General features: G+C 50.0%; 1 protein-coding gene across 1 annotated transcript; it reads right to left on the reverse strand.

Annotated features, from left to right (window-relative positions):
* Nucleotides 1-1,016: 1,016 nt before the first annotated feature.
* LOC140719880 (uncharacterized) lies at nucleotides 1,017-23,019 on the reverse strand. Its single transcript, XM_073034806.1, has 7 exons — nucleotides 22,881-23,019; nucleotides 22,134-22,313; nucleotides 20,067-20,135; nucleotides 18,965-19,084; nucleotides 12,564-12,683; nucleotides 2,975-3,091; nucleotides 1,017-1,435 (listed from the first exon to the last, which is right to left on the reverse strand). The coding sequence occupies exons 1-7, from the start codon at nucleotides 23,017-23,019 to the stop codon at nucleotides 1,017-1,019; spliced, it is 1,164 nt and encodes a 387-aa protein (XP_072890907.1).
* Nucleotides 23,020-26,294: the final 3,275 nt, after the last annotated feature.

The following is a 26,294-nucleotide window of genomic DNA, read 5'->3' on the forward strand; positions in this document are numbered from 1 at the left end:
GTGAATCTCCCTCCACACCGTCCCATCACACACTCCCGGGGTCAGACACAGAGTGTATCTCCCTCTACACAGTCCCATCACACACTCCCGGGGTCAGACACAGAGTGAATCTCCCTCCATACAGTCCCATAACACACTCCCGGGGACAGACGCTGAGTTAATCTCCCTCCCCACCGTCCCATCACAAACTCGAGGGGTCAGACACAGAGTGAATCTTCATCGACATCGTTCCATCACATACACCCGGGGTCGATGAGAAACTCCCTCCACATCGTCCTGTCACATTCTTTTGGGATCAGACGTGGAGCGAAGCTCACTCCACACAGTCAGGTCACTCATTCAAGTAGTCAAACAGAGAGCAAAACCCGCTTCTTCCGAGCAATCACAGAGAGGTCAAACGCAGAGAGAAGCTCGGGATGCATTTTCTCTTCACACTGTCAGGGTCAGACGCAAAGTGATGTAATACAGTACCCGACCAGCCGAATCTGACAATCCCGGCATCAGACAGTGGGTGTCGCTGTTTGCACAACGTCCCCTCGCACTTTCCAGGGTCAGACACAGAACGAAGCTCCCCTGAATTCTCCACCTTCCAGTAATTCCCTCCCCTTCCCTTCCCGCATCCCAGTTTCACTCTTCCTCCTCCTCCAGCTCCCTATCACCTCCTTCATGGTTTTTCCTTCTTCTACTAAACATAGTGCTTCCCCCTAACACACCCCCGGGCTCAGACACTAGATGTCTCTCCTTCCACACCGTCCCATCACATTTTCCAGGGTCAAATACAGAGTGAAACTCCCTCCACACCGTCCCATCACACACTCCCGGGGTCAGACACAGAGTGAAACTCCCTCCACACCGTACCATCACACACACCCGGGGTCAGACACAGAGTGAATATCCCTCCAGACCGTCCAATCACACAATCGCGGTGTCAGACACAGAGTCAATCTCCCTCCGCACTGTCCTATCACATACTCCCGGGCTAAGTGATGTAGTGAAACTCTCCACATCTTCCCTCCTCACCCCCTGTTATATTGAGCAGTTGAAACGGGGGATGTCGTCTCACCTGTTCTCCTGGTGAGGTATTGGCAAATCTGAGCTTTGTTTTCGGTGATGTTTCTGTACTTCATTTCGAGCTGATTGAACTGATGACGGAGATCGCTGTGCGTTCGATTCAGCTCCGAGAGATCCGAGTTGAGGACGGAAATGTTGTTTTCGAGGATAGTGAGGTTGTTGTTCATAGCGGAAAGATTATTTAGACAGATTCTCTGAGAGAGATCCAGGAGGGAGTTCTCGGATGTCCTGGATTCAAGGGTGGAGTTCAACTCATGGACTTGCTGTTGACATTGGCGTTGGGTCCTGTTCATCTCCTGATGTTGTTCCCAAAGTCTCCGGGTGTTTCGCACGGAGGTGATCAGTGACTGACGAGTCTGTAATACTGAGAGTGATAGTAAAGGGTGTCAGTGAAATGGTGTGAGGTGAGTCTGTGTCAGATGAGGGGAGTGTCTGTGTCACAGTGAGAAGTCTGTCTGTGACGAGGTCTGAGGAGTGTCGATGTCACGGTGTGTGGAGTGTCGGTTTCATACTGAGGAATGTTTCTGTGTCACAGTCAGGGGTGTGCGAGTATCACAGTGATATGTCTGTTTGTGTCACAGTGAGTGGTGTGTGAGTGTCACAGTGAGGGGTGTGTGAGTGTCACAGTGATATGTCTGTTTGTGTCACAGTGAGGAGCCTGTCGATGCCACGATGTGGGGAGTGCTGATTTCACGCAAAAGGTTGCATCATTGTCACGGAGAGGTTTGTGCCGGTGTCACAGTGAGGAGAGCGTCGGTGACACGGTGAGGGGTGTGGTGGTGTCACTGTGAGGGGAGTATCAGTGTTGCGGTGTGGGTTGTGTAAGTGTCACGGTGAGAGGGAGTGTCGGTGTAATGGTGTGGGCTTGATGGTGTCACGGTGAGTTGCATGTAAGTGTCATGGTGAGAGGTACTTCGGTGTCACAGTGAGGGGAGTGTCGCTTTGGTGTCACTGTTCGCAGTCTCGGTGTCACTGTTTGTAGTCTCGGTGTCACGTTCAGGGAAGTAGCGGTGTCACAGTAAAGGGAGTGTCGGTGTCACAGTAAAGGGAGAGTCGGTGTCACAGTGAGAGGGAGTGTCCATGTCACAGTGAGGGGAGGGTCGCTTTGGTGTCACTGTTCGGAGTCTCGGTGTCACAGTAAAGGGAGTGTCGGTGTCACAGTGAGAGGGGGTGTCCATGTCACAGTGAGCGGGACTGTCCATGACGATGTCCCGGTGGGTTCTGTCGGTGTCACGGTGAGGGACGTGACAGTGTCAGCGTTACAATGTGGGGTAAATGTCACGGTTAGGGGAGTATTGGTGTAATGATGTGGGCTGGACGGTGTCACAGTGAGGGGAGAGTCGGTGTCACAGTGAGAGGGAGTGTCCATGTCACAGTGAGGGGGACTGTCCATGACGGTGTCCCGGTGGGGTCTGTCGGTGTCAGGGTGAGGGACGTGACAGTGTCAGCGTTACGATGTGGGGTAAGTGTCACGGTTAGGGGAGTGTTGGTGTAATGGTGCGGCTGGACAGTGTCACGGTGTTGGGAGTATCGGGAATGTTGGTGTCATGGATAGGGGAGTGTCGTTGTCACAGAGAAGGGTGTGTAGATCTCACAGTGAAGGCTGTGTCAGTGTCGCGGTGAGAGATGTGTCGGTGTCACGGCAAGTGTACTGTCGTGCACGGTGTGAGGGTACTGTCATAATAATGGTAAGGGTGTTCTCTATGTTATGTTGAGGGTAACGTCTGTGTCACGGCGAGGGTCTTGCCGCTGTCACGGTGAGGAACGTGTCGGTGTCACTGTGAGGGGCTTTTTGACGTCACGGTGAGGGGTGTGTCGTTGTCAGTGTGAGCTTTTTGCGCTAACATTTCATTTCACTCTGCTTGTTTACGGTATGACTACACCCGGATCCCGTTCCACTCACCATAGATCGAGAGCCCGGCCACTATCGCAACGAAGCCGATCGTAACTAGGCAGAGTAGGCAGATCTTACGGCAGCATCCATTGCCGATGTTCTGTTTCGGCTCCTGTTTCTGCGCACCTACAGAGAGCCCATTCAGCGTGTGTGAGAATTCAGCCGTGACCCCCCTGGGACTCACTTCCACCCACCATCCGCGCCCTATCCCTCCAGCACGATCACCCCGTCCCTCTCTCAATCTCATCTACTTTCAGCCGTCATCACCGAGAATCCAAACTCCTTGACTTGGCAAAGGCTGACAGGTGTCTGACGGATTCCAGAGATCAGTCAGATCTCCCCTGAGCCTCCTCCGCTCCAGAGGAAGCTACCCATGTGTCCGACCTCTCGTTGTAACACATGCCACCGAATCCCGGCAGAGTCCTGTTAAACCTCTCCGGAGGCTCCCCAACGCCCTGACATCCTTCCGATAATGGGGTGACCAGAACTGTATACAACACGCCTGATTCAGCCTAACCAGTGATTTTTGTTTTTATGAAGTTGCATTTTAACAGCTGAAATTTTAAACTCTGTGCCCCAACTGATAATGGCAAGAGTGATATAAGCCTTCTTCGCCGTCCTATCAGAATGGATAGGATCCATGAACCAATGCATAGGACTACAGGATCCCGCTGCTAAACAACACACTTGAAGGTTTTGGCTTTAATAGTGTGTTATCTCTGAATATTTGAACTACCAAGGTGCAACATTTTAAGTTTGTCCGGGTTAAACAGCATTTAATATTCCTCCATCACATATCAGAAACTGATCCATGTCCTCCGGAATTAATTGCAGGTCCTCTAAGCGATCCACAACACCCATAAACGTATCATCTACAAACATACCAAACCACTCATCTACATTCCCATCCAGATCGTTTATATACATCACAGACAGGAGAGATCCCACCCACATCCATAGATACAGGTCACTTAATTGGAGCAGAAGAAGGTTACTCAATCACAGAATGCAGAATAAAGTATCGAAATTACAGAGAAATTGCAGTGCAGGCGGACTATAAAGTTCAAAAGCCACGAAGAGGAGGATTTGAGGTCAAGAGTACATCTTATCGTATTAGGGGTCCGTTCAATAGTCTGATTACTGTAGTGTAGAAGCTGTCCTTGAGCCTCCTGATACATGCTTTCGCATTTTCCCTCCGATGGGAGGGTGCAGAGGAGAGAATGTTCGGGGTGGGTGGAGCCATTTTTTTGATGATGCTGGCTGCTTTCCTGAGGCAGCAGGAAGTGCAGTCAGAGTTCATGGAGGGGAGGGGGGGGGGGGGGCTGGTTTCGGAGCTGGGCTCAGCTCTTTCCACAACGCTCTGCAGTTTCCAGCGGTCATGGCCGGAGCAGTGTTTATATTTTTAGTGAGGAACCAGGACGTTTCATGAGAACAGGGTAGTAGAGATGGTGAACAGGGAAGACAATATTTTGTTCTTCACTTTGTAGACGACTCTGCAGAATTTTGTGCGTCCCAGTGTCATAAGGGTGTGGGGGTGGGGCGTTGGGTATAGACTCAAATGCAGGACACAGACACTGAAGTACTAGGAACAGGACGGGACAAAACTAACGGACGGGACAGGTCGCAGACTAGGATAGGGAAGCAGGACCAGGACGTAGGACTGTGGGCAAGGAGCCCACAGTCACGTGGACTCCGAGCCCGTGACTGGATAAGGACCGAGTCTTGACTCAGGCTCGGACCCCAATCCAGGCGAAGACGTGACGAGGCCTGGGTTCTGGGAGATTGAGACTTGAGATTGGGATCCTTGGTGCTCGAGGGTTGAGACGGGGGTTCTTGGAAATCGAGGCTTTGGGCTTGGGGAACTTGGGGCTTGAATAACTCGGAGGCTGGAGCTTGAAGGCAGACTAGGAACTGTACCTCAACACAGAGCCGGGACTTATCCTTCGACAAGCCGGGACTCCTCTTTAACAAGACACTAACATGAGACTGGACAGTACATAGACATGGAGCCTGGATTTATCCTTCGACAAGCCGGGACTCCTCTTTAACAAGACACTAACATGACACTGGACAGTACATGCACATGGAGCCGGGACTTATCCTTCGACAAGCCGAGACTCAACTTTCACTCCACACCAAGGTGGGGCAGGATCATCCGTCGGTAACGGCAGAACGGCCTGACTTTTCCGACGAAGGCAAAGACAAAACAAGACAGATTCCCCGCAGGGCAATCTGTCCTTCTCTCTGATTTATGGGAAGGATGTAATAGAGAAATGGAGGTCATTAAAAGTTGAAATGTTGATGGTAGAATATTTATATTCCTGTTAGGTTGAAAGGAAAGGTTAATGGTTTGAGAAAGCCATGGTTTTCGAGGGATATTGGAGACATGGTTCGGAAACAGAGAGAGAACTACAATAAATATTGGCAGCACGGAGTAAATCAGGTGCTCGAGGAAGATAAAGAATGTAAAAAGAATCTGAAGAAGGAAATTAGAAAAGCTAAAAGAAGACATGAGTTTGCTTTGGCAAGTTAGGTGAAAATAAATCGAAAGTGGTTCTACAGTTATATTGACAGCCAAAGGATAGCGAAGGATAAAGTTGGTCCATCAGAGAATCAGACTGGACAGCTATGTGTGGAGCCGAAAGAGATGGGGGAAATTTGGAACAATTTCTTCTCTTCGGTATTCACGAAGGAGAAGGATATTGAATTGTGTAATATAAGAGAAACAAATAGGGTAGTTATTGAATTTATGATGATTAAAGAGGAGGAAGAACTGGCGCTTTTAAGGAACATAAAGGTGGATAAGTCTCCGGGTGCTGACAGGATATTCCCTATGACCTTGAGGGAAGTCCGTGTAGAAATAGCAGGGGTTCTGACAGAAATATTTCAAATATCATTCGAAACGGGGATGGTGATGGAGGATTGGCGTACTTCTCATGTGGTTGCTTTATTTAAAAATAGCTCTAATAGTACACCTATCAATTATCAGGCTTTACGTTTGACGTCAGTGGTGGGTAAATTAATGGAAAGTATTCTTAGAGGTGGTATATATAATTATCTATATAGACAGGGTCTGATACGGAACAGTCAGCATGGATTTGTGCGTGTTTGACAAATCTTATGGAATTTTTTGAAGAGGTTACTACGAAAGTTGACGAGGGTAAAGCAGTGGATGTCGTCGAAATGGACTTCAGTAAGGCCTTTTACAAATTTCCACACGGAAGGTTGGTTCGGAAGGTTGAATCGTTAGGTATTAATATTGAAGTAGTAAAATGGAGTAAACAGTAGCTGTATAGGAGATGCCAAAAGAGTAGTGGTGAATAACTATTTGTCGGGTTGGAGTACGGTGACTAGTGGTGTGCCTCAGGGATCTGTACTGGGTCCAATGTTGTTTGTCATATACATTAATGATCTGGATGATGGGGTGGTAAATTGGATTAGTAAGTCTGCAGATGGTACTAAGATAGGTGGCTTTGTAGATAATGAAGTTGGTTTTTAAAACTTTCAGAGAGATTTAGGCCAGTTAGAAGAGTGGGCTGAAAGAATGCAGATGGACTTTAATGCTGATAAGTATGAGGTGCTACACTTTGCTGGGACTAATCAAAATAAGACAAACATGCGCCAGGCTTTAGATGCCTCAGAAAGGAAAGTGCGGGAATCAAATGTTTTGGGGCCCTGGCACTGCTGATCAGAGATGGTGTCACCGCAACAGAAAAGGAGGAAGTCATCGCGGGATTGTCTACTGAGTCTGATGATAGAAGCAGGAAGGAGTTAATAAATCTACTTGGACTTTTTTATAGAGCACAGAATAGTTACACGATATTGAGGAGCAGATGGGGTGACCTATTCAGGAAAGGTGTAATAATAACAGAGTTGTCGTGGTGGGAGATTAGAATTTCCCGAATGTTTATTGGCATCTCCCTGGATCAAGGGGTTTAGATAGGATAGAGATTGTAAGGTGCCTTCAGAAAAGTTTCTTGACACAAATTGTAGATAAGCCTACAGGAGGAGACGCTGTACTTGATCTGATATTGGAAAACGAACCTGGTTAGGTGTCAAGTCTCTTAGTGGAAGAGCATTTTGGAGATAGATTAAACAGTTCTATCTCCTTCACCATTGCATTGGAACCATTGCATTGCATTGCATTGCACCATTGGAACAAGCAGGTTCGGAAAGAGTTTAAAAACACAAACACGATAAAATCTGCAGATACTGGAAATTCAAGCAAAACACCAGCAGGCCAGGCTGCATCTATAGGGAGAAGCATCATCAATGGGGACGGGTGAGGTTCCGAAGGATCGTATGGTTGCAGATGTTGTTCTCCAATTAAAGGAGGGTAGAGATAGCTGAGGCAATTACAGGCCAGATAGTCTTACTTCATTGGTTGGTAAGTTGCTGGAAAAGATCCTGAATGGCAGGATTTATGAACGTTTGGAGAGACATAATGGGATTAGGAATAGTCAGCATGGCTTTGTCAAAGACAGGTCGTGCTTTACGAGCCTGATTGATTTTTTTGAGGATACGACTGAACACATTGATGAAGGGAGAACAGTAGATGTAGTGTATATGGATTGCAGCAAGACATTGGATGTGATACCCTATGCAAGACTTGTTGAGGAAATAAGGTGTCAATGGATCCAAGAGGACCTTGCTTTGTGGATCCAGAATTGACTTTCCCACAGAAAGCAAAGTGTCGTTTTGGACGGGTCATATTCTGTATGGAGATCGGTGACCAGTGGTGTGTCTCAAGGGATCTATTCCGGGTCCCAGTTTCTTCCTGGATTTTATAAATGACCTGGATAAGGAAGTGGATTGATAGGTTAGTAAATTTGCTGATGACACAAATGTTGGGGGTGTTGAGGGTAGTCGGGACGGCTGTCATAGTTTACAGCGGGGCATCGATAGGTTGTCAAACTGGGCTGAGAAGTAGCTGATGGAGTTCAACTCTGATAAGTGTGAGGTGCATTATTTTTCGAGGTCAAATATGATGTTAGAATATAGACTTAATCGTAAGTCTCTTGGCAGTGTGGAAGATCAGCGGGATGCTGGGATCAAAGTCCATTGGACACTCAAAGCTGTTGTACAGGTTGAACTTGTGGTTAAAAAGGCATACGGTGCATTGGCCGTCATCAACCGTGGGATTGAATTGAAGAGCCAACAGGTAATGTTACAGCTATATAACACTCTGCTCAGACCCCACTTGGTGTACTCTGCTTAGTTCTGGTCCCCTCACTCCAGGATGTATGTGGAAATTATAGATAAAAGTGCAGAGGAGATTACAAGGATCTGGCCTGGTTTGGGAAGCGTGCCTTAGGAGAGTACATTGTGTGAATTGGGCCTTTTCTCCTTGGAGCGACGGAGGATGAGATGTGACCTGATAGAGGTGTATAAGATGATAAGAAGGATTGATCGTGTGAATAGTCAGAGGCTTTCTCCAAGAGCCTGAAACACTGACAGCCCAAGATCTTAAGGCACAAACTAACGGAGATGGGAGTAGACTCTCACATGGTGGATTGGATAGTGGACTACTTGACAGATAGTATGTGCGGTTGGGAGACTGTGGGTCTGACACGGTGGTAAGCAGCACTGGGGCGCCGCAGGGAACCGTACTCTCTCCGGTCCTGTTCACCCTGTACACATCAGACTTCCAATATAACTCGGAGTCCTGCCATGTGCAAAAGTTCGCTGATGACACGGCCATAGTGGGGTGTGTCAGGAATGGACAGAAGGAGGAGTATAGGAAACTGATACAGGACTTTGTGATATGGTGCAACTCAAACTACCTGCGTCTCAATATCACCAAGACCAAGGAGATGGTGGTGGACTTTAGGAGATCTAGGCCTCATATGGAGCCAGTGATCATTAATGGAGAATGTGTGGAGCAGGTTAAGACCTACAAGTATCTGGGAGTACAGTTAGACGAGAAGCTAGACTGGACTGCCAACACAGATGCCTTGTGCAGGAAGGCACAGAGTCGACTGTACTTCCTAAGAAGGTTGGCGTCATTCAATGTCTTTAGTGAGATGCTGAAGATGTTCTATAGGTCAGTTGTGGAGAGCGCCCTCTTCTTTGTGGTGGCGTGTTGGGGAGGAAGCATTAAGAAGAGGGACGCCTCACGTCTTAATAAGCTGGTAAGGAAGGCGGGCTCTGTCGTGGGCAAAGTACTGGAGAGTTTAAAATCGGTAGCTGAGCGAAGGGCGCTGAGTAGGCTACGGTCAATTATGGATAACTCTGAACATCCTCTACATAGCACCATCCAGAGACAGAGAAGCAGTTTCAGCGACAGGTTACTATCGATGCAATGCTCCTCAAACAGGATGAAGAGGTCAATACTCCCCAATGCCATTAGGCTTTACAATTCTACCGCAAGGACTTAAGAACTTTTTAAAAGCTATTATTAATGCTTTTTGAGATAGTGATTTAGATGCATATCATATTTTTTTTACTGAGTTAAGTATTGTATGTAATTAGTTTTGCTACAACAAGTGTATGGGACATTGGAAAAAAGTTGAATTTTCCCATGGGGATGAATAAAGTATCTATCTATCTATCTATCTATCTATCTATCTATCTATCTATCTATCTATCTATCTATCTATCTATCTATCTATCTATCTAGGAGAAGACGCAATTTGTATGTGGTTAAAGGTAAGTACAGAACAGATGTCAGGGGTGAGTTTTTTTTTACTCAGTGAGTGGTAAGTGCGTGGAATGGGCTGCCGCCGGCGGTGATGAATGCGAAGACGATAGGGTCTTTTAAGAGACTCCTGGAGAGGTACATGTTGCTTAGAAAAATAGAGGGCAATGTGCAACACGATGTAATTTCTAAAGTAGGCAAATGCTCCGAACAGTCCGATGGGTGTGTACAGAAGTGAGTATGTTCGGGGCGGGTGGAGGAGGTTTTTTGATGATGCTGGCTGCTTTACAGAATCAGCAGTGTGTTTAGAAAGGGTTCATGGAGGGTAGGCTGGTTTCGGAGCTGGGCTCAGCTCTTTCCACCTCGCTCTGCAGTTTCTTGCGGTCATGGGCGGAGCAGTGTTTATATTTTTTTAGTGAACCAAGACTTTTCATGAGATCAGGGTAGTAGAAATGGTGAAAATGGAAGACGATAAGACATTTCTTCACCCTGGTAGACTACTCTGCTGAATGGGGGGGGGGGGGTTAAAAGACTGATATGACCGGATTGATAGACATAATGGACGCTTGACAAGTCCCGTATCAAGATCCCAGATGGTAGATCTGTCTGGAAGATGGGAGAGAGGAATGTAGGGAGAGACGGAGAAGGAATGGAGCGGTGCAAATGGGCCGGAGAGGGAAAGGTAGTGAGCGTAGAGGAGTGAATGGGGAAGGAGATTACAGGTGACGTGAGATACAGGGAGAATTGTCGTGCGGATTTGACTGGGGAGGACATACGAGGAACTGGTAGTAGGTGTGTCATACAGAGGTTTGACCAAAGCTATTAACAAGGGCTCAGATGGTAGACTGGTCTGGAGATGTTGTCGAACCCAAGGAGATCTGTCTGGCTAATTTGATTGTGGAGGATTGATCAGGTCGAGATGCTGGATGCAATGTACACAGATATTAATAACGTCCCAGATGGCATACTGCTCTGGGAGATGATGTGCGACACACGCAGGGATGGATGATTAGATATATGAATGGCTCGGCAACAAGGTCTAGGGTTACAGTTAATTTCTTAGACTGGAAGCCCGTCACTGGCGCTGTTCACGGGCGGTCGGTGGTAGGACCCGCGATCTTTCTCAACTATATCGACCATTTATAGCAGATTATACAATACACGGTAGGTGAGCTTACAGACGACGTTGATGGCGTTTTAAACAGTGAAGACAGTTATCTCTTACAGTGGGATCTCGATTCGGCTGGGAATTCGGCTGAACAGGAGAACATGCAATTTAGTTTGCGCTGTCGTATATTAGCAGGGCAAACAACAGAGTTGGACTTTCACGGTGCAGGTGAGGAAACTTGAGAATTGTTAAGGAACAGCGTGACGCAGGGCTACAGGTACACGGTTGCTGAAAGTGGAGTCACAGGTAGACAGTGACCCTGGGGCGTGATGTGGAACAGAGGGACCCAGGGCTCGAGGTGCACGGGTGCCAGAAAGTGAAGTCACAGGTAGACAGGGACCCTGGGGAGTGATGTGGTACAGAGGGACCCAGGGCTACGGGTACACGGTTGCTGAAAGTGAAGTCACAGGTGGACAGGGACCCTGGGGAGTGATGTGGAACAGAGGGACCCAGTGCTCGAGGTGCACGGTTGCCAGAAAGTGAAGTCATAGGTAGACAGTGACGCTGGGGAGTGATGTGGAACAGAAGGACCCAGGGCTCGAGGTGCACGCTTCCCAGAAATTGAAGTCACAGGTAGACAGGGACCCTGGGGAGTGATGTGGAACAGAGGGACCCAGGGCTCGAGGTGCACGGTTGCCAGGAAGTGAGGTCACAGGTAGACAGGGCGGTGGGGAGTGATGTGGAACAGAGGGTCCCAGGGCTCGAGGTGCACGCTTCCCAGAAATTGAAGTCACAGGTAGACAGGGACCCTGGGGAGTGATGTGGAACAGAGGGACCCAGGGCGCGAGGTGCACGGTTGCCAGAAAGGGAAGTCACAGATAGACGGGGACCCTGGGGAATGATGTGGAACAGAGGGACCCAGGGCTCGTGGTGCACGGTTGCCAGGAAGTGAGGTCACAGGTAGACAGGGCGGTGGGGAGTGATGTGGAACAGAGGGTCCCAGGGCTCGAGGTGCACGCTTCCCAGAAATTGAAGTCACAGGTAGACAGGGACCCTGGGGAGTGATGTGGAACAGAGGGACCCAGGGCGCGAGGTGCACGGTTGCCAGAAAGGGAAGTCACAGATAGACGGGGACCCTGGGGAATGATGTGGAACAGAAGGACCCAGGGCTCGAGGTGCACGGTTGCCAGGAAGTGAGGTCACAGGTAGACAGGGCGGTGGGGAGTGATGTGGAACAGAGGGACCCAGGGCTCGAGGTGCACGGTTGCCAGGAAGTGAGGTCACAGGTAGACAGGGCGGTGGGGAAGACGTCTGACACGCCGCCCTTCATCAGTCAGGGCAATGAGTGCAGGAGTATGGAGGTCACATTGGAATTGTACAAGTCGTTAGTGAAGCTACACTTGGAGTAGTTTGTTCCGTTGCCGTCGTCTTGCTCCAGATAAGAAGCCACTGAGCTGGAGAGAGTGTAGAGGAGATTTAAAAGGACATTTTAGGAACTAGAGTAACTGAATTCTGGTGATAAGTTAGACCGGTTGTCAGTTTATACCTCGGAGCGCATAGGTGACCTTACGGAGTTGTATAAAAGCGCATGGGGCCCAGACAAGGTGAATGCACAAATTCGTTTTCCTCTTGGTTTAGAAAATCGAGAACCAGGGCCCACAGGGATCAGGTGACTGTCGAAGGTGGTGTAACTGGGGACACGAGTGAAACCTTTTCTTTTCTTATTGAGATGGTGGTCTGTCTATGGAACGAGCTGCCAGAGGAAGTGATCGATGTTGATGCATTAGAACTTGAACATCTGTGCGTACAGCACGTGACCCCTTCATACTGACGTTAATACTGTGAACTCTGACCTGCTTCTACAGGCACTGATAGTCTGGCGGGTCCGGCGGCGACTGGAGTGTTTTCATCCTCATCGATGAGAAGTTCGTGTCTCCCAAGCTTCAGCACTGAGTAGGTGGATGTTAGACTGTCTGGGAGAGAAAGAGAGAGAATGTGAGGGAGGGTGAGAAACTGAAGACGGTAGAGAATGGTGGGAGTGAGGACAGTGAGACAGAGCAGAGAGAGGAGACACGGAGCGAGAAGGCTGAGAGGTAAGGCGAGAAGGTGAGGAAGATGTGGAAGTGAGCGGTAAAGTCGAGGATTCCAAGTAGAAGAGAGAGGGCAGAACGGATCGATGTGGGGGGGGGGGGGGTGGAGGGTGACAGAGTGATGTGTTGAGCGGGAATATTGAATAGAATTGGGGCGACAGAACAAGGCGAGAATGGGAGGAAATGTGGCGGAGGGAACAGAGGATGAGAGGTTTTGAGTGGATGGGGAGAGACCAGTGTGAGAGCGGCAGTGCAATGGAGGGAGAGAGGGGTAGAGTGAAGGGGGAATGGGACGGAGAAGGAGAGGGACAGAGTGAGCGAGAGAGAATTCATGCGAGAGAGGGTTGTTTTTCATAGTTGTATAATTTGCAAGCTTTCTACAATCTCCACACACTGGATATACGACGGTCTTCTGGGGACTAAAATGTTGTGGTGATTTTTGCGCTCCATTCTGTTTCTTTGTGTCGTGGCTGCTTGCAAGAGGACGGGCGGTACGGTAACGTGGCGGTTTACAGTACCACAGACCCGGGTTCAATTCCCGCCACTGACTGCAAGGAGCTGGTCCGTTCTACCCGAGACCGATTTGCTCAAATCGCTGCCGGCACACAGATTGGTGGTGTTGTGGAAAGTGTGGAACATCGCTGATGGATTCGTTGGGATGGGGATCAGCTGTAAATGGGTGGTGAAATGGCACACGGAGTTTACTGAGGGTAAGAGTGAGGTTCTGAGCTCTGGACAGTCAAATGTGGAGGGACAGGAGACAGTTAACGGCACGACCCTTCCCTATCGACGTAGAAAGGGATCACGGTTAAACATGTTAAACACATGACTTTAGACGGGCATTTGGCCACGTCCCTTTCATGGGAAGTACATTGACAAGATTGTGTTGACTGGAATTCGCAATGAACTGGGAATCTGGGCTCAGAGTTGGGTTGTGTGCAGACCTCAGAGAGCGGCGGACGCTGGTTGGAAGACCGTGACTCCTTGTGTAGTGCAAGGATCCGTCCTACGACCTCTGCTGTTTGTGGCAAAGATGTGGATGGAAATCTGGATATTCAACTAGGCTTTGTGTGTTTATCATGTCCTGCCTCGTAGAGATAGTGAATTGATTTATGGTTTCGAGGTATCGAGCAGAGACCACCCAGCGGAGTACAGAAACAGGCCTACAATGTTGTCCCGAATGCATTCACTCTGGTATTAGACATTTCATCTTTGTTAAAAGGTACTCTCTTTGGACAGTCTGTGTCTCTTGTGACCGTAGAAACCTCTGTCAGACCTCCCGTTAAACATCTCCGGAGGCTGCTCAAGACCCTCTAACCGAACCACTCATCTAAATTGTCATCCGGGTCATTCACATACATCACAGACAGGAGAGGTGCCAGTTACATCCAGAGATACCGATCACTTCATGGCAGTGTAGTAACGTAAATCAATCACAGAATGCAGAATGACGGGTCACAGTTACAGAGAATGTGCGGTGCAGGCAGAGAATAAGCTGCAACGGCAAAGGGGAAGCAGATTGCGAGGTCGAGTGTACACATCATGGTAGAGGACGGTTCAATAGTCTGATAACACTGGGGTAGAAGCTGACCTCCAGCCTAGTGAGACATGCCTTCGCATCTCCCCTCCGATGGAAGATCTGTCTTTACTCCATGCACTTCTTTCTCAGCTCTACCGCTCCGGGTCCCGTCCCCCTTGCAAATTACTTTAAACCCTCCCGAACCATGCTAGCAATCTGCAAATTCACCAACCGCGTATTGTGTAATTTGTTACAAATGGTCGATATAGTTGACAAAGATCCGCCGTTCCTCCAGCCTGGCTGGAGGTGGTTCTGTGATGCTTCTGGCTGCTTCATCGAGGAGTCAGGAATTCTGGACGGAGTTCATGGAAGGGAAGCTGGTTTCCGAGATAGGCTCAGCTCTTTCCACAGCGGTTAGCAGTTTCTTGCGGTCACGGGTGAAGCGGTTTCAACATTTCGAGTGAGAAACAACGCTCAGCAGTTACTTGCGGTCACGGGTGAAGCGGTTTCTATATTGTGAGTGAGGAACAACGCTCAGCAGTTACTTGCGGTCACGGGTGAAGCAGTTTCTGTATTGTGTGCGAGGAACCAGGGCGTTTCATGAGAACAGGGAAGTACACTTGACGAATAGGGAACTCTATAACGCATTGAACGTTTCTAGTTGGTGGGCTACTCTGTAAAATGGTGGGAGACACAGCGAAATTTGTCTGACTGATTTGTGCGCATTGGCAGAGATAATGTATGCTGACTGTCAAGTTCCCAGATTGTGTACCCCACTGGAAAATGGAAGGAAGGGACAGCGGTAGGGACGGAGAAGCAATGGAGCGGATAGACAGGGAGGGCGAGGGGAAGATATGGAGTGTGGAAGATAGTGGGGGAATGGAGATACTAGATTGCGTGAGACCTAGAGAGAGTTGTCGGATAATTTGACAGGGAGGACAGAACAAGCACGGGTGGTAGGTGTATCGTACGTAGAGTTGAAAAGGGCTGTGGATAAATGGTCAGATAGTAGACTGCTTTGGAAGATGATGTGAAAGAGATCTGTCTGACTAATTTAACTGCGGAGGACTGATCCGGTTGGTAGATGTAACATACACAGATTTAACAAAGTCCCAGATGGTCTACCGCTCTGAAAGTTGGTGTACGACAAAGGGAGGGATGGCTGACTGGATATAGACAATAGACAATTGACAATAGACAGTAGGTGCAGGAGTAGGCCATTTGGCCCTTCTAGCCAGCACCGCTATTCACTGTGATCATGGCTGATCATACAATATAAAATTGACTCGGCGGTGGGAGCAAAGTTTGAGGGTTGAAGTTCGTTTCTCAGACTGGAGGCCGGTCACTAGCCATGAATACCAGAATGTCGCTAGTGGGACCAAGGATCTTTGTCAACTATATCGAACATTTGTAACAGATTACACAATACGCATTTGATAAGCTTGCAGTTGGTTGGCATGCTTCGGGAGGGTTTAAACTAATTTGCAAGCGGGATGGGACCCGAAGTGATAGTGCAGTGAAAGAAGTGCATGGAGTAAAGCCAGATCTAACATATAGAGAGGCTTTGAGGAAAGAGAAGCAGAATAAAGGCTGTAAAGGTAGTAAGGTAGAAGGGCTAAAGTGTGAGTACTTCAATGCAAGAAGCATCAGGAACAAAGGTGATGAAATGACAGCTTGGATGCATACATGGAATTATGATGTAGCGGCTATTAAGCAGACTTGGCTGGCACCAGGGCAGGAATGAATTCTCATTATTCCTGGATTTCAGTGCTTTAAAAGGGATAGAAAGGGGGTAGAGGAGAAGGGTGGCATTACTGGTCAGGGATACTGTTACACCTACAGAAAGGGTAGGTAATGTAGCAGGATCCTCTTTTGAGTCTGTATGGGTGGAGGTCAGGAACAGGAAGGGAGCAGTTACACTACTGTGGGTATTTGTATAGACTCCCTGGTAGCAACAGAGATACCGAGGAACAGATTGGGAGGCAGATTTTGGAAAGGTGCAAAATTAACAGCGTTGTTATCATGAGTGTCTTTAACTTCCCTAATATTGATTGGCACTTGACTAGTTCCAAGGGTGTCGATGAGGCAGAGTTTGTTAAGTGTGTCCAGGATGGATTCCTGTCACAGTATGTTGACAGGCCAACTAGGGTGAATGCCATAATAGATCTAGTATTAGATAACGCACAGGGTCAGGTCACAGATCCGTCAGTGGGTGAGCATCTGGGGGACAGTGATCACCGCTCCCTGGCCTTTAGCGTTATTATGGAACAGGGCAGAATCAGAGAGGACAGCAACAATTTTAATTGGGGAACGGCAAATTATGAGGCTATAAGGCTAGAACGCTGGTGTGAATTGAAATGATTTTTTTGCAGGGACATCTACTACGGACGTGTGGTCGATGTTTAAGGATGTCTTGCAGGAAGTTTGGGATAAATCTGCCCCGGTGAGGAAGATTAAAAAAAATGATAGTCTGAAGGAACCATGGGAGACAATTGAGATGGAAAATCTAGTGAGGTGGAAGAAGGCAGCAGACATGAGGTTTAGGAAGGAAGGATCAAATGGGTCCATTGAGGAATATGGGGTAGCATGAAAGGAGCTTTTTAAGGGACTGAGAAGAGCATGAAGTAGGCAGGAGAAGACCTTGGCGAGTAGGGTAGGCATTCTTCAATTATCAAAAGGATGACAGGAGTGAAGGGAGAACCGATTTGAGATAAAAGTGGGATGGAGGCTGTGGAAGTGAGCGAGGTCCTCAATGGACCCTTCGGTATTCACCACGGGGAGGGAACTTGATGACGGTGAGGACAATATGAGTCAGGTTGATGTTCTGGTGCATGTTGATATTAAAGGAGAGGAGGTGTTCGAGTTGTTAAAATACATTAGGACGGATAAGTCCCCGGGGCCTGACGGAATATTCCCCAGACTGCTCCGCGACAGTAGAGATTGCTGAGACTCTGGCTAGGATCGTTATGTCCTTGTTATCCACGGGAATGGTACCAGAGGATTAGAGGTAGGCGAGTGTTGTCCGCTTGTTCAAAAATGTAATAGGGATAGTCCGGGTAATTATAGACCAGTGAGCCTTACGTCTGTGGTGGGAAAGCTGTTGGAAAAGATTCTTAGAGATAGAATCTGTAGGCATTTAGAGAATCATGGTCTGATCAAGGACAGTCCGCGTGGCTTTGTGAAAGGCAGAACGTGTCTAACAAGCCTGATAGAGTTCTGTGAGGGGGTGACCAGGCATATAGATGAGGTTAGTGCAATAGATGTGATCTCCATGGATTTTAGTAAGGTATTTGACAAGGTTCAACACGGTAGTCTTATTTAGAAAGTCGGAGTGCATGGGATCCAGGGACGGCTGGCCAGGTGGATTCAGAATTGGCTTGCCTGCAGAAGGCAGAGAGCCGCAGTGGAGGAATTACATTCAGATTGGAGGGTTGTGAGCAGTGGTGTCACACAAGGATCTGTTCTGGGACCTCTACTTCCCGTGATTTTTATTAGCGACCTGGATGTGGGGGTAGAAGTGTGGGTTGGAAAGTTTGCAGACGATGCAGAGGTCGGTGGTGTTGTAGATAGTGCAGAGGATTTTTCAAGATTGCAGACAGACATTGATGCAATGCAGATCAGGGCTGAGAAGTGGCAGATGGAGTTCTACCCGGAGAAGATTGAGGTGGTACACTTTGGAAGGACAAACTCCAAGGCAGAGATCAAAGTAAATGAAAGGACACTTGGTAGTGTGGAGGAACAGAGGGATATGGGGGTACATATACACAGTCCCCTGAAAGTTGTCTCACAGGCAGACAGTGTAGTTATGAAAGCTTATGTGGTGTTAGCTTTCATAAATCAAGGGATAGAGTTTAAGAGACGCGATGTAATGATGCAGCTCTATAAAACTAGTTACGCCACACTTGGGGCACTGTGTCCAGTTCTGGTCTCTTCACTATAGGAAGGATGTGGAAGCATTGGAAAGGGTCCGGGGGAGATTTACCAGGATGCTGCCTGGTTTAGAGAGTATGGATTATGATCAGAGATTAAGGGAGCTAAGGCTTTACTCTTTGGAGAGAAGGAGGATGAGAAGAGTCATGATAGAAATGTACAAGATATTAAGAGGAATAGACAGAGTGGACATCCAGCGCCTCTTCCCCAGGGCACCACTGCTTAGTACAACAGAACATGGCTTTAAGGTAAGGGGAGGGAAGTTCAAGGGGGATATTAGAGGAAGGTTTTTCACACAGAAATTGGTTGGTACGTGGAATGCACTGCCCGAGTCAGTGGTGGAGGCAGATACACTAGTGAAGTTGAAGAGTCTACTAAACAGGCATATTGAGGAATTTAATGTGGGGGAGGGCGGTTAGGATTTTATACCTTGGCTTTCATGGGTTTAAATACCATGTGGGGCAAAGGAAGGTGAATGCGCAGAGTCATTTTCTATCCACTTGCAGAATCGAGGATCAGGACGCACAGTTCTGAGGTGATAGTAGAAAGAGATTTAACTGCGGACTAAAGTGATTTTTTTTAATCAGGCGTGCTATGTCTTTGGAAGGAACGACCAGAGAAATGGTCGATTCAGATGTATTAGTGCTTGTACACTTGTGCGTATAGCACGTGACCCCCCCCCCCTCAGAATGGCGTCATCAATGTGAACTCTGACCTGCCTGAGCAGTCACTGGCATTTCACCTGGTCCCGACGCAACAGGAGGATCTGCATCCTTAGCGATGAGAAGTTCATTTTGGCGAAGGTTCAGCTGACAGTAGGTGGGGTCCCGACCATCTGGGAGAGAATGGAAGAGAATGTGAGATAGGGACAAACAGAAGGGCTAGGAACAGGGAGAGAATGGGGAGGCGGAGTGAGAGACAGGGATGTATTATGATGGAGATGAGGAAGTGAGTAGAGAAAGACGTGGAGACAGAACAGCAGAGAGAAGGATGGATGGAGAGAGGAAATAGGGCGAGAGATGAAGACATACAAGTGATATACAATTGGCTCTGTGCGTGGAGAAAAGGTTTAATGTTGCTGTTCCTTTCTCGGTCTGGGAACCCGTCACTAGCAGAAACAAATGCAGTTTAAGTCGGATAAGTGCGACTATGGTATTTCTGTCAGACAGCCCAGGGTCCGACTTTCACAGCGTTCCGGAGGAACACTGAGGAGTGTTGGAGAACGGAAGGACCCGCGGTCCAGGAACACGATTCCCAGACAGTGAAATCACAGGAAGACAGGACGGTGAAGAATACGTCTGAACGCAGACCTTCATCGGAATGTCACTGACTACAGGAGTCGGGCGACCATGTTGCATTTGTACAGGACTTCGGTGAGGTCGCACGTGGAGTACGTTGTTCAGTGTTGGATGTTCTGTTCCCGGAAATATGACATCGAACTGGAAATGAGCGCTCGGGAAGATTTACGACGACGTTTCCGGAAATCCAGGGACTGAGTTAGGGAAAAAGGTTGGGTAGATTGCAACGTTATTCCTTGTAGCGCAGGGGGGACCTTTGAGCGGTATATAAAGCCACGAGGAGCATAAACAGAGTGAATGGGTGCAATTATTTCCGCTAGACCTGGGCAATCGACGGCCAGAGCGCACAGGTATAAGGAGAGAGGGGGGAAATAGATTCAACAGTTTGTTACCCAGGTGGTAGTCAGTCTGTGGAACAAGCTGCCAAGGAATTGATGGACACGAATACCTCACACACTTGGGCATTTGGGAGTATGACCTGTGAGCCCTCCAGAATGACGTCGTTGTTGCATCACTGACCTGTTTGTATATTGATGAGGGGTTCGAATTTCCGAATATTCAGCTCGGTGTAGGTGGAGGTCAGATGGTCTGCGAGAGAGAGATAGACAAGGAAGAGTGAGTGCGGTAGAGAATCAGGGACAGTGAGATGCAGAGGGAAAGGAAAAGAGTACAGACAGAGAGGGAAAAGAAGGTTGGGGACAGCGAGTGGGATGACGGGAAAAAGGCAAGCGGGGGAAGCGAGACGGAGTACGAAGACAGAGAGGCTGAAATGGATGGATGGAGTGGTTAAGAGAGGGGTGATCGAATAGGGGCGAAGGGCGGGAAAATGGAATAGAATAGGGGGCAGAGAACAAGGAGAGATAGGGGAGAAAGAGGGGATAAAATGATGTAAAGGGAGTGAGGTTGTCAGTGCGGAGAGTAAGATTCAGATGCGAAACAGAGGGGTGAGAGAATAGAAACGAAAGGGTGAAGAAATGTGGGAGAGGGAGGTTGGAAGAGACAAATGGAGTGAGAGAGTGAGGGAAAGAGTGTAGAAGGGAGAGCGAGTGTGAGAGACCGGGGGAGGGTAACAGAGGGGAGAGGATTGAGAAAGTGAGCAATGAGAGACGGAAGAGTTAATGGGGAAGAAGCAGTAGAGAGAGACTTGGTTATGGTTAGAGAGCGGGCAGAATGAGAGCGCGACGGAGGCAAGAGAGGAGGGAAAGAAGGAGGGAAAGGGAGAGAGGTTTGGAGAGAGGAAATAGAGGGAACGATACCGTGAGAGACAGGGTAGGGGGAGAGGGGGTACGGAGAGAGTGGTTGAAGGAGTGAGAGCGAGGGGAGGGGCGTTAGAGAGAGAGCAGAATGGGGAGAATAATGAGAGAGCAAAGAGTGAGGACAAGAGAAGGGAGAGTGGATGAGATGGGAAAAGAGGGATCGACGGGAGAAGAGACAGGAAACAGATGAATGAGCGTGACAGAGAAAGGGAGAGAGAAGGTGGGACGAGATAAGGCTTGTGCAGAGTGAGAGTTGGGAGAGGGGAGCGGAGAGGCTTGAGGAGATTAAAATACATTTTAGAGGTCTCCCTCATCACGACATCTCTCTTTGCCCTCTCTAAACACCACCCTACCCACGGCGCTCATTATTCACCTGCCATTCCACAGCCCCGCCTCCTTTCGCCCGCTGAACACTCCCCCCTCAGTCACCCTTCCACCCACCGCCCCGACCAAGACACTTCCACAGCACTGCCCCTCCCACACTGTTCCGTTCTCCCACACCACTCTCTCTACACCTCACTCCACACTGCTGTCTCTATACCGCCCTCACATGCCGGTCGCTCCACGCCTCCGTTCTCAAAGCGCGCCACGCCCTCATATTGCTCCTCTAGTCACCTCTCCTGAACGCTCCCTCCGACATATTCTCAAAGAGCGAATCATTAGGGTCAGCTGTCAGTTTGCCCTGAGTTTTCACGACAGGATTGGACACATTACAAGAACACAGTAAAGGCAAAAGTAATGCAACTGACCTCCATCTCTAGCGACCTGGGGCACAGTGAGGGTCCTGACTTTCGGCCCCACGCACGATACAGCACGTTCAGAAATTTGCTGAGGCTCTCTCATCATCGACCCAGCACGGACACCCGGGTTCGGAAACGGAGTGACACTCGCTCAACACCGGCCCATCACACTCTCCCGGGGTCAAACACAGTGTGAATCTCCTCCACACCGTCCCAGCACACATTCCCGGGGTCAGATACAGAGTGAATCTCCCTCCACACCGTCCCATCACACAATCCCGGGGTCAGACACAGAGTGAAGCTCCCTCCACACCGTCCCATCACACAATCCCGGGGTCAGATACAGAGTGAATCTCCCTCCACACCGTCCCATCACACAATCCCGGGGTCAGACACAGAGTGAATCTCCCTCCACACCGTCCCATCACCCAATCCCGGGGTCAGACTCAGAGTGAATCTCTCTCCCCACTGCGCCATCACAAACCCCCGTGCTCGAACGCAGAAGGGTTTCTATCCATACTGTTCATCACACGCTTTCGGAGTCAGTCTCAGATTGAAACTCCCTCCCTCCGTCTTTCTGCCCCACTCACCTTGGGATGCAGCCCGTGCGGCATTTTTTGTGGGTTTCTTATTCTTGTAAGACTCGCTGTCGTCCATTCTGTCGAGGATTATCTGCGTCTCTGAGCTCAGGAAGGGGAAGCAACCGTTGTCAGAGGAAGCCTGTGTTGACAAGGGAGTCAGACCGACGCCAACAAACACGAGTTGAGCAGCTGATAAAGAGGAACCGAGAGCTGGGGGTGGGGAGGTGCTGTGGTGAGGGATTGAGAGTGTACTAGAGGGTGGTCGACCGAGATAAGAGTGGCGGTGGGAAGAGTAGTGGGAGTGAGGAGAAAGAGGGGGATGAAGAGAGGGGGATATAGAGTGTGGGCGGAGAGAAAAGTGGGTGGCAGTGGACTGCGGGGGTTGAGGGGAGTGATGGGAGAGAGGTAGGAGTGAAGGGATAATGATGGAGATGAGAAAACGGGAGGGGATGAGGAAGATGGGTAGAGAAATAGAGGGGGAGGAGATTGGGAGAGAGGGAGAAATGTGGGCGCGTTTAACGTGAGGAAGAGAGAGAGATGAATTGAGAGGTGCGGAGAGGAGGATAGGAAGGGGCGAGAGATTGTTACAGAGAGGAAAGCGGAGTGCAGCAAAGGGAGGGGTGAGGGAGAAGGAATGTAGACGATGGAGGGAGAGAGCAAGGAAGAGAGCTCCAGAGAGGTCGTGAATGGGGTCACAGCGGAGACGGAGATTAGAGGGGTCGAGTGGGGAAGAGGAGAAGGAGGAGGAGAGGGTACTTCCATGCCCGTCCTCTATCGGGTAATCTCTCTGGCGCACCGTAGAACGGGAGAGGATGCCTACAGCGTCGCGCTGATCCGGGGGCTGCGGGAATGATTCACGGAGGTGGCGGAAAATGAGGCCCAACCACCCTTGCATCCCGACCACAGCTCCCCACATTTCCGTGGGTGGGGGTGGTGGGGGGGGTTTGTAAATTAGCTAACGTTTAGCCCGGGATTTCCAGCCGTCTCTCGATATCTCTCTCCCTTCTTCCAATTGCCCGATCTCCACCTTTCCTCCTTCGCCCTCTATCCCTCCCTCCCTTCGTTACTCCTCCACACAATCCTCCCCCTTCTTTTGCAACAGATCTTTTCTCATTCCCTTTTGCCCATTCCCACCCACCTTCATCTGCCAATCTCCCTCTCTCTCTCTCCTCTCCCAACATCGCCCGTATCTGCAATTTCTCCACTCCTTGCCTTCCCTTCCTCCCCATCACCTCCCAACCTCTCCAGTTCCCTCACCTCAACACCCTCGCCCATAACGTCCTTCCCTTCCCCACTCCTGTCCGCCTTCTCTTCACCTCTTCCCTCCCCTTTCCTCATTCTCCTCCGTCATCCTCCAATTTACTTCGATCTCAGCACCCTCCCATCTCTCTCTCACAACCTTCCTGCGTTCCCCTCCATCCCTCCCTCTCTGCTCCGCTCTCCACAGTTCCCGATATCGAGCTGGGACCCGCCCACTCCGTAGGCGCCTCCCCTCCGGAGCGCTGTGATGAGGGAGCTCCACGCCGTCTTGTCCACACGGGCATCGCTCCACGCTGGTGGGCAGTCACCTCCCTCTGGGGCAGGAGGACGAGTGGAATTGAGGAGGCCAGGCAGCTTTTCCGGACTTCCCCAGGAGCCTCGATTCCAAGGACGAGTTTCCTCCACTTTATGCGCTCCCCCTCCTTTCTCAACCCCTTCACCTCCCGATGTCCCTCTACAGGATCGGCCGCCTTTCACAAAGGACCGTGAAGGCGAGGAAGAGAGAGACAGAGAGGCCGTGAAGGGGTCAGAGCGGGGAAGACGGAGATTAGAGGGGGACGAGTGGGGAAGAGGATAAAGAGGAGGAGAGGGAACGTCCATGCCGGTCCTCTATCGGGTAATCCCTCTGCCGCACCGAAGAACGGGAGAGGATACCTACGGCGTCGCGCTAATTCGGGGGATGCGGGAATGATTCACAGAGGAGGCGGAAAATGAGCGATCCCGTGACCTCATTCCTCCCTCCCACTCGCTCACCCACACTTATATTCACCTCCCCTTCTCTCTCCTCCACCTCCAAAATCTGCTTTGTCCCCTCCTTGCCCCACCACTTGCCTCCGTCCCCTTGGTCCCCTCCCTCATCTGTCTCCCTCCCCCTGTCGCCTTCACCTTCTCGCCCCACCACACCCCTCCATTTCTCCCACATCCTACTCCCCTGCTTCTTCCCTTCCCCACACTTCTCGCCTCTCTCTCCACCCTCCCTATATCGCTCCTGCCCTCCATCCCGCCCTCTCAGTATCCGTTTTCCCACTCCCCACGATCCTCTCTCCCTCTTCTCTTTCTCCCTACTGCTGTACCTCAACCTCCCTCCCTAATCCACCGCTACCTTACGTCACCTCTTTCACTCATTTCCCTTTCCCTAACCTCCCCTTTCCGCTTCCTCCCATTATACATATCTCAGCCCTTCGCCTTTCTCTTCCTGTCCCACTTCCCACTCCCCACACTCCTCTCTCCCTTTCCCTTTACCGCACCCCTCCCTCTACCTCTGCCCCACCCTCCCTCATCACTACCCTTCTCTCCCTACTCATATCTCCCGCCCGTTGCATCCATCCCTCCCACCCTCCCTTCACCTCAGACAGAGGGACCGCACCCACCCACTCCCTCCACCCGGCGCACCTCCTTTCTCTTGTATCTCGGCGTTAGGAAGAGTTTCAGATTGTCCTCTGCATTTCTTTGTGGAAAGGCGGGGAGAGCAAGGGAAAGGGGGGCGAGTTTTGCAATACAGGGACGAATGGTGGTGCAGAGGATGAGGGAATGGAGAGAGGGGTAGGGAGGGACATGCAAGAGATATGTGAGGGCGGTAGTTTCATGGGAGTGAAGTGGAGAGATAAGATGCGTGAGAGGGAATTAATGTTTCGAGAGGGGGAGGCAATCAGCAACGGGACAGAAGGAGATAAGAACCGGGGGGGGGGAGTGGGGAGGGATCGTTGTCGAGTTATAATGCGGACAGGTTGGAGCCTCGGATCAACATCAGGAGTGGAGTAGAGGGTGCCGGTGGGGCTGAACAATAAAGGCAAGAAAATCTCTCCCCCCTACCTCGTGGGTCCCTCGCTCAGAAGGAGGAGGAGATTCTCAAAGAGAAGTTAGAGACAGACGGGGTAGAGTGGTGAGAGGGGGACGTTGGAAGTGAGGAGGGTTGTGGGTTGGCTAACAACTGGGAGAGTTCTGCCTCGTTACCCTGTCCTCCACTCCTGCCGTCTCTGACTGTGGGTCTCTGCCTCTCTGCGAAGGCTCGGAAAATCAGGAACGGAAATATCCCGGCGGATGGCGGCGCACGGCAAGGTGAGGGATAGAGTCGATTCCCCGGAACCTCACTCTCCTACTCGCTACAACAACATCGTCTGCCCTACCGCTTCTTCCACCCTCGCTGTCTCACTCTCCTCTCCATTTAAATCAGAAGTTTTTTTCCCACTCTGCCTCCCTCTCCCTATCTGATCTTTTCCATCTCACGGTTCCTCCCCTCTCCGTCCTCACGCTCCTTCCTCCCTGTCTCTCACTCTCCTTCCCTGCCCGCCAGCCACGGATTCTCTATCCGTTTCACTTCCTCCCTCTCCCTCGCAGTTGCATCTGCAACTGTCACACAGCCTCCCTCTACAACCGTCTCGAACTTTCTCTTCCCCCTCCATATTACGCTTCTCGCCATCATCACTGTCTCTATCGTCTCCTTTCCCCCTCTACGACCACCCTTCGTCATCTCGATCCCCACATTCCTCACACTCTCCCGACTCTCTTTTACGCCGCTACCCCACTCTCTAACAATGCCCATGTGCCCTTCCCCACTCCCTATCTCTCTCCCACACTCTTTCCCACCCCAACCTCCTTCCTTTCACCCCTCTCCTCCCTCTCCCACTCTCTCTTTCTCAAGCTTTCTGCCTTCCCTTTCAATCTGAGACCGTTTCTCTCGTCTAAACTTATTCTCCGATTCGTTCGCTGCCTCCCCGTCACTAACCCCCCTCTCTATCCTCCATGAATATCCCAAATATGCTGCAATTTCTCTCCGCTGTCCAGATCGCTTCCGCACTCTACCCACTCTTTCCCCATCCCTATCTTTCTCACTATGCTCTTCAATCAGCCCTCTCTTTCACTCTCCCCTCTCCCTTTCTCCACCAGCCTCACTCTCATACTTTCTCTCTT

The sequence above is a fragment of the Hemitrygon akajei genome, unplaced genomic scaffold, assembly GCF_048418815.1.
Source record: "Hemitrygon akajei unplaced genomic scaffold, sHemAka1.3 Scf000033, whole genome shotgun sequence".
NCBI lineage: Eukaryota > Metazoa > Chordata > Chondrichthyes > Myliobatiformes > Dasyatidae > Hemitrygon > Hemitrygon akajei.

Coding starts and splice junctions, on each gene's coding strand:
- LOC140719880 (XM_073034806.1), bottom strand. CDS start 23,019: ATGCAAGGGTGGTTGGGCCTCATTTTCCGCCACCTCCGTGAATCATTC. Junction 12,684..18,964: donor GCCAGTGACTGCTCAGGCAG/GTCAGAGTTCAC, acceptor TTTCTCTCCCAG/ACAGTCTAACATCCACCTAC. Junction 1,436..2,974: donor GGCCGGGCTCTCGATCTATG/GTGAGTGGAACG, acceptor TATCACTCTCAG/TATTACAGACTCGTCAGTCA.